Raw genomic sequence first — 8,576 nt, 5'->3', positions numbered from 1 at the left:
CGTTGCCAGTTGCAGATAAGACCTGATTAATAGCTCTCGCTCCCATCATCCCCAGGCAGTGCTCTCCTATCTTTCATGCATTGCAGCTACCCATTGCCTCTGCCTTATCGTGGGTGTCTTTTCAGACCTAATCATAGGTTTGCCCTGCAGGTATGTGGCCAGCCGGGTTCAGTCATGCTGGAAAACCCATCACTCAACAGCTTTTATTATCACAAATGCGAGGTGTTGCTAGGCAAGTCTCATCATGTGCTGTACTGCTGCTGTGAAAGTTGGAGATTTTAGTTTTAGCCTGCTACAATATTCTCCAGTCATGTCAGCCCCTCAAGCTGGAACTAAACCTGTTTTAGAGCAGTATTTAAGTCATTAAATCCCACAGAGTGACAGTTATTGGACCATGAACTGCTGCACAGATCAACTACAGAATGTTTCCCCCACCCATTTTTTTTCCCTGACTTTGAAAGCTTGGCTTCTGTTCATGAAATGATTTCTTCAGGGAAGGGAATTCACTGCATCATCTTTCTGTCATCTGGTGAAGAACGTATGAATAAATCTCCCAAACAAGGCAGAAACAATACCAAACCAATGGAGCGTTCAGGGAGCCTGAAGGAACCATAAATCTGACAACTCACAAAACTTCCAGCAGCAACTTAACACAGAAAGTTGTAAATGTTCATACTTTGAATATTCTAATCGCAGAGTGAGAAGTCAAAGTGAGAAAAAATGATTTCTGCCACTAGATTCTGATTCACTTCGTGAACAGCCAAATCTTGTTTTGCCTGAAATTATGAGAATTACTCCACATTTCTTTTTAAGATTCACTGTTTTCTTAAGAGAAAATTGATAGTGATCGATTAATATTAACTTTGGTGTAAATACTTTCTTTAGTTGTGTCAAGCGGTGAGGTTGTAGACTGCAACCAACTGAATACAACTCACCTCACCCTTTTGTTTATCAGCTCTGGGCTATTGTAGAAACAGCAGTGCAACATGGTGGCCTCCATGGAAGAAAACCTGTGCCCTCTGTAGATATTAGATCTGCAACAGTGATCATTTTTCATTATTGATTAATCTCATGATAATTTTCACGATTTAGTGATTAATCACCTAGTCTATAAAATGTCAAAAATAAATATAGAGTCCAAAGTGGCATCAAATCAATCAAATTCTTCCAACAGGGGTTTCCAAAATTTCATGTCAAGGACCCCCACAGTAGATGCACGTTAGACCACAGACCCTCAATTAGAGAGGATTCTGTCTTAAGGAATTATTTTTTAATTATTAGATATAAGATTAAAAAGTACAATTTCACAATGAGATTGCCCTTATAAATGACTCATACATGGTTTCTAACTACATTATTAATAGGATTGTAGGCACCTTATAAATCATTAATACACAATTATAGCACTCTTCATACATTGATGCAGGCTCACTATTTAGCAAGATCCAATTACTGCTTAGTCCTAATTAAGCTTCCTAATCCAACATTCATAACTGGCTAAAGAGAGGTGGATTGTAAAGTTAAAAAAAGTGTCAAGGTTAACAATAAGCATGTGGTAATTTTAACTGCTGAATGAAACTTTTTACCTATTAAGATTTGCTGGCAGTGGTTAAATGCTTGTAACTTATCAACAAGTATGTGATGAAGCTGACAGGTATAAATGCTGCTGAGAAGACAAAGTAAGCCATGAGATCTGACGCTGATCAGCACAGACAAATATGGGCCCACTATTTGGCAAGCAACAGGTCACTGTTGGCTTTTTATCTAATGTCTTCTAACAGCTTATTTATGATTTATAAAGTGTTTACAACCAAATTAATAACCTAATTATAACCAATTACTAAACTGTTTATAAGGGTAGCCATGTTCAAAGTGGTACCGTCATTGTACTGGTGTACTTTCATTTCTTTTTTTTAGTGGAAAATGGCCTTACAGGATATTGCACTTTTGCTAATAAATGTTAAAAACCATCAATAAAACACTACAGATATGTTTAACATAGGCTAGGACACACAGTGCTACAACAACAACACTGTTATTTAATTTTATCAGTCCCTGAGCTGCAGAGGAGCTGTCGGAAGTCTTGTATCTGTGGTAGAGTACATGCTGTGTCATCTTCCTCTTTCCTTTCAGCGCTGTTTGAGTGACTGCTAGTGGGTGTGTCTGCACTGTGGTATTGACAGATCTGGCCCTGTCACTTGTCTTTGTGTCAGAAAGCCTGTGGGAGACAGGAAGCCAGGCATCGAGAGTGCAGAGAAAATGGACATCTGACCACACCTAGAGCCCCGGGGCCGGACCGCACGGAGGCACTACTTTAAACTCTTTGACTTCTCAGAGCAATCTTAGGTCCTGACTCAACCGCAAAACCACTTTTGTTTTAAGGAAGTGTGCAATCAACTTCCAGTAAAAACTCAGCCAAAGTCCGAACAAAGACAAAGAAAAGATATTCAAGTAAAAATATACAATATATTTGTTGTATAAACTTGTACAGAATGTCTTGGACATTTAGCTTTACATATACTATACATGAGGGTCAAAATAGGGTGACATTCGCATCCTTCATGATTTTGAGAAAATGTCCCCCCAAAACAACCACATTTTATGTACATCTTTACAAACATACCAAACAAAACAGCCCTTGGATGCACTTTAAGAGGCCAAGACAAGATACAGATGCCTTTGTATAAAAATCCCTGAAAATGTCTCTCTGTGAGGTAAGAACACATTTGTCAAACATTTCCTTTCATTCCCTCTCTCATACATCAACTCACTCATTTGTTCTGAGACGAGACTGGCAACAAGAGAACAGCTAATTATACATCATGTTTCCCTTAACATTATTGTGCCACAGAAGGAGTAGCTGCAGACTGAAGACTGTCGGAGTTAAAAATAAGGAGAACATCCATTCTTTTATACACTGATTACTTACACACATGTTCCTTTCAATTGTGGCAGAAGCCAGTCCTATACACTATACCTCGACCTGGTAACTGACATGTTAAGGTATGATCAAGGCCTCAACAACAACAACAGTCAAAGTGACGTAAAGGTTACAAAACAAGGTCCTTGATAGAACATAATCACATGCAAATAATGCAGTTATGAGCAACAGAATGTACAGGAGTGTTTCTGAAGAAGAAAAATAAGTTTTAACTTTGATATTTCACTGAAGGGGCCATTTAAACAATAACTATTTAACATTATGGTGTTCACCAGACATTAGTGAAGGTATTCTGGGTGAAAGCACTGAAAAAGAAAGCTCTCTGTGGTAACTCCATTCTGCTGCAAGAGAGCTGCCTACAGTCATCAGAAGAAAAAAAAAACTGGACAATAATTCAAGGCCGGATCGTTGAAGTAGCTTATTTCCCTCAGCTAGCAAGAGTACCATCAAAACATCTCGGATTGGTCCCCAGAAAACATTCTGATTGGCCAAAGACCCATTTTTAGACCATCAAGGCAATAATCATAACTGATACAAAGCAATACATAAACATCCACTCTACAGCTGGTGAATAACAAATAACAGTCAAACAACAGTCGTAGATTTAGTATAAAAGTTATGAAATGTCCTGCTGTTATGGCTGTACATGACCATTGATTAATGCCATGTATGGTGGATAGCTGAAGTCATCGTTGTGTTAGGTATTAAGGCATTTAGACTGGATTCAGTGGAGTCTGCTCTGTTCCTCTAAACAGATTGATATAGTTTGTTTTGGTGCAGAAATACTGTAGCTCACTTACTGCTTGTGTCAGCTAGTTAGGCATCTGACAGGCTCAGAAAACCTCAGAGACACCGCAAAAAAACAACAAAAAAGGCTGTCCACGAGCGATCAATCCTCATGTTGACTCCAGTGTGTCCAGCTGGAAGACGTTGTGATTGGTCGGCGTGGTGAAGAAGAGCTGCTCCTTGCTGGTGGAACGGTTGTCACAGGGGCTGTGCCGCCCCAGCGTCCTCTCAAAGTCCAGGAGCTGACCCATGAAGTTGAAGTTTGGGGAAATGTTGGACTTCTTCCTCTTGACAAAGTCATAGGCGTCGTTGAGGGAGAGGTTGAGTCTCTGCATCAGGTAGGCCACGGTGACGGTGACCGAGCGGCTGATACCGGCCAGGCAGTGGACCAGGATGCCGCACTGCTTCGACCGAGCCTCGTCTGCGAGAGGAAGGGAAAACTACAGTCAGTCAAGTTTTCCAAGGACTATTCAAGTGCAGCAAACATATCCTTGGAATTTTTACATTCAGCCTTCCTACGCCTTTTCCAAAGTCAAATTCAAGCACTTTTAAGAACTTTCAAACACTTTTCTAGCACCTTACAACTGTGTATGTGGTTATTTATAAACATATACTTAAAATGATTATTTTACCGCATAGGAAGAAAGGAATTAGTTGGCATTATAATTATTTTTTCATTTTCTTTCTTTCTCGTAACACAAATTTGTGGTCTACCAGTATTAATCATATTTTCATTTTTGTCCAGTTTCTTTGCTTTTATGTTTGCTTTATATTCCTCCCTTAATTTTTTGCGGTTTGATGGTATCATCACATTTTCTTAATTTCTTTTCTGCAATTTATTTGCTTAGTGGGTTTATACTGGCTTTGTATTTGTACTGAATACATGTCAAAAATGAAGTTATTTTCATTCCCTTTGAGGACTGGATGGACCAAGACGGATATGGATGCGATGTGATCCTTATGTGATGTCCTGTTAGTGTTGTCTTTGTATGCCTCTCTTCCTTCCTGAGACTTTTCACAATGTAACTCTAAACACAAAGTTGGCTGCTGATAACATATGAGCTGTATGTATTGCCTCCGGTGATCTGTATGTTCAAGACTCTTTGTAATTTTTCTGTTCCACCACAACAAAATAATAAAAAAAACATTAAAAATAAAATTATTTCACAGATTAAATCAGATGCTATTGTTCTATAAACAACCAAAATTATGTTTTGTGCCAGCACTCTAAGGAAGGGTGATAAATTTGATGAAAACACAACAAAGTTTAATGTTTTGAAGTGTGTCATCTGTCTGTAAGTAGACTTGGCATCCTAATCAACCAAATATCCAACTTAATTAATTTCTTCATCTAAAAAGCAAACTACTCAGTCAGGTAGCACTATATTATGAAAGTAACATAATTGCAAGTCCAAGCACTTTTCAAACCTTAAAACACTGCATTATAATTCAAGTGTTTTCAAGATTTTCCAGCACAAATACAAAACCCTGGTGATTAATCAAAATAAGTTTTATTGACTAATATTTCCCTGTGCTACAATGTTTGACAAAGACAACAGTGTCTCTAATAACCCATTTGATAGCTAGCCAGCAAACAACTGTCAACTAAACAACATTACGCCTAACCCTGCAGTCAAACACAACCCTAGAGAGTGGAAACAACATTTCCTTCCTCATTTTACCTCTAAACCCTTAGGAAACTAGTTCATGATACACAGTCTTGCAACCACCAAACAAACAAGTCAGAAGCTGTGGTTTCAGGTGCTGTCGTGGCAAAAGGCAATGAATCAAAAGCGAAATTGAAACAGTCTGTTGTGGTGGAACCAAAAACAGGAAAATATATATTTATGTTGCAAATTAATGTGCTGCTCCTTTGCATCAAAGAAATTTAGTGCTACTGTTTCACAACAACAGGCAGCAGCCTTCAAAAGAGGTTATCACATCTTGCAGAACCACCATTTGGTTTCAGAAAATATGACAAAAAACCCCACGTGTCCCACAAACACGTTCACACACCAGCTCAACAAGTAATTTTTGTCAATAAATTATTCATAGGTATTTAGCATTACATTATGATTAAAGATAATTAGCATGGATGTTTTTGATTAAGTCTCATTCACAAAAGGTGCCCAGCCCACATGTGGTTACTATCTTTGGTACACTCACTGTGGCAAAACAAACAACCAAACATATACACACTACAAACACATTTATTTTCTGAGAAGTGTGAGTCTGTCCATGACTTTTAAGTTTAAAAAAAGCCTGTCATCAACCTACTCACCTATAAATGATATGGCCTCTGGGAAGAATTGAGACAGGTTCTGACTCCAGTGGTCCGAAATGGGAATCTGTTTGTACCTGAAGTGGCCGTCATGCTCAAACATGTTAGGGAGATTGGGTGTGACGTTCAGGATGTACTTGATGTTGTACTGGCCCAGCACATCTAGGTTAGTGGAGTCTTTGGCACAGCCCAGGTAAAGGTAGGGTAGGATCTGGACAGGGAAGGCAGGCTGGTTGCTGGGGATGGGGCTCTCCTCAGACTCAGTGGCGCTGCCCGGCTCCCGATCGGATTCCCCGTCTGAACAATCTGAGCTGATCCGGAGGTTTCCAAAACCCAGTACGGGCGGTGGAGGGGAAGAGCTGGGACAGGAGCTGTCCAGGAGGGTCTCACAGTGCTCTGGGTACTCTGTGTGGAACTTTACAAATCCACCTGGGCAAGAGCCAAAAACACAAATCAACAAAGTCGCATCAAAAGGGTTGAATCATTCTTAAAAGGACAGTTCAACCAAAAATAAATAGTTTTCCTCTTACCTGTAGTGCTATTTCAGGTGTGAGTTGCTGACTTTTGGAAATATGAGCTATAGAGATGTTTGCCTTCACTTTAATATAATGTTAGATGGCTTTTGGTGCTCAAAGCATCAAAAAAAAAAAAAAAATGAAAACTCAACAGGAACTACTTTCTTCCTATGATAAAAAATAAAGTAGTTCCTACATGAAATTGCTCACAACAAAGTCAGTGGATTATGACCAAGTAATGATTTCTGGAAAAAGGACGTTACTTTCTTATATTTTAATGACAAAGGCAGAAGTCTCCATGGCAACTGTCTCCAAAACTTTCAATAACCCACACCAAAACAATCTTGATAGATAAACAGCACTACAGAACAGAGGGAAGACATGTATTTTTGATTTTGGAGTGAACTGTCCCTTTAAATAAAAGAGACATCACACAAACTGATACTTTTATTCATATTTTCAAAAGCAAAAAGGTTACAAGGCATTGAAGCAGAGCTGTAAAGAAGTAGCACAAGTTCCCCCCAAAAAGACCATTCATGAAATGCATGCCTGTTCCTGCTAGAGCAAAACATGGCGCAGCCATTTTGGAATTTTAATTGAGAATCTCAGTGACACACACACACACACACACACACACACACACACACACACAAACTTCTGAACAGCTTACAAACCGCAAACCCACAACACAGGACGAACGTTAGCGCAGAGGTAACGTTAACGTTTGCAAAGTTTGAACACAGAAAGAGTCCAGATTACGGTTACAGTCTCGTTCTTAAAAATCTGAAGTCGGTATTTCAAAGTTAATAACATCTTCAAGTAAAAAGTTTTGCTCCATTTGGCAACGCGTCTTCCATAAAAGACTTGAAAGTTTGACGTACATAGCGTCAAAACTGGCGTGATATTTGCCAATAAGAACATTCTAGCGATAAAATTCTAAAGCGACGTCAGTTAGATGTTTTCGAACGTTCTAAACTCCATCAAAGACACATTGTAACAAAGTAACGTTACCCACACCTTCCAAGAACGTATCACTTCGTTGTTTCGCGGGCTAATTCGACAGCTAAACTACTCACCTTCCAGGTAATACGCTTTACAGCCGTCTTCCCACAGTTTTTGAAGAAGTAGACCCAAAACCGACGCTGGAGCTCCACAGTCCTGCCAGTCCACCGTGCACTCATCGTACAGGACCACCGTGTCCGTCTTACACCGTCTTATGAACTTCTCCTTATCCTCGTGGTTGGGGATGATAGTCCGGATGGGTATGTTGCCCTTTTTGAACCTCCGGAGCATCAGCCCCGGTATGGCAAGGTTTATGGCGGTCTCTATGTGGGATGATTCATAAAGCTCATGTGAACGGCAGTCCAGCAGGAGCAGAGAAGTGCCTCCGGACTCTAACTCGAGTTGCAGCCATTCCACGCTTTTACTCGGCGTCACATTAGACATATCTGACTCAATATCATACTACATGCAAGCACGAACACTTACTACATGGTCCACCGAACGACAACTACATTTCAGCCGGGAAAAAGAAGCGTTAAATGTTGCCCCGCCAGTGCATGGCGCTTCTGCTGCTGCCTGAGCGAAGAGATTTCCCCTTTTTCCTCTTCTCTGTTTCCATCAGTCAGCGAGTCCTGACCTGTCCTACAGCTAATGGAGACCTATTTACACTTTAACGCACGACACACGAGTTTAAATGTCAATATAGTACAGCCAATAATGTCTTCAACAACTTCAGCTACTCCACATCGTACCAGGGTCCTCCATGCACATTCTCGTTTTACCATTCCGATGCATGGGAGGGTTTTTTTAGTTGACAGTAGAGCAACTCAAGAGGGAGGAGTTTATTCCTTATGATTTAAAGTCATAGCAGAAATATCACAAAGTTTGCAATCAGTAAGTCTCAATGGAATCATTTTGTCAGTCATAGTTTGGTCAATTACTGTCATCTTATAGTGTTTGTAATACGTTTATACTGTTTTTAAGAGGATTGTTAATATGAATAATTACCAAATAAGATTTGCCCATTTTTCCAGGGGACTAAATTAGTTAT

At 39.8% G+C, this 8,576-nt stretch overlaps 1 protein-coding gene across 1 annotated transcript; it reads right to left on the bottom strand.

Annotated features, from left to right (window-relative positions):
* Positions 1-2,446: 2,446 nt before the first annotated feature.
* LOC146325009 (dual specificity protein phosphatase 7-like) lies at positions 2,447-8,328 on the bottom strand. Its single transcript, XM_084720720.1, has 3 exons — positions 7,600-8,328; positions 6,009-6,437; positions 2,447-4,148 (listed from the first exon to the last, which is right to left on the bottom strand). Exons 1-3 carry the CDS (start codon positions 7,967-7,969, stop codon positions 3,838-3,840), a joined length of 1,110 nt encoding a protein of 369 aa, XP_084576846.1. The 5' UTR covers positions 7,970-8,328; the 3' UTR covers positions 2,447-3,837.
* Between the last annotated feature and the right edge of the window lie 248 nt (positions 8,329-8,576).

Source organism: Lutjanus erythropterus, chromosome 6 (genome assembly GCF_056507025.1).
Source record: "Lutjanus erythropterus isolate fLutEry1 chromosome 6, fLutEry1.hap2, whole genome shotgun sequence".
NCBI lineage: Eukaryota > Metazoa > Chordata > Actinopteri > Lutjaniformes > Lutjanidae > Lutjanus > Lutjanus erythropterus.
This window is presented reverse-complemented; position numbering and strand designations above follow the sequence as displayed.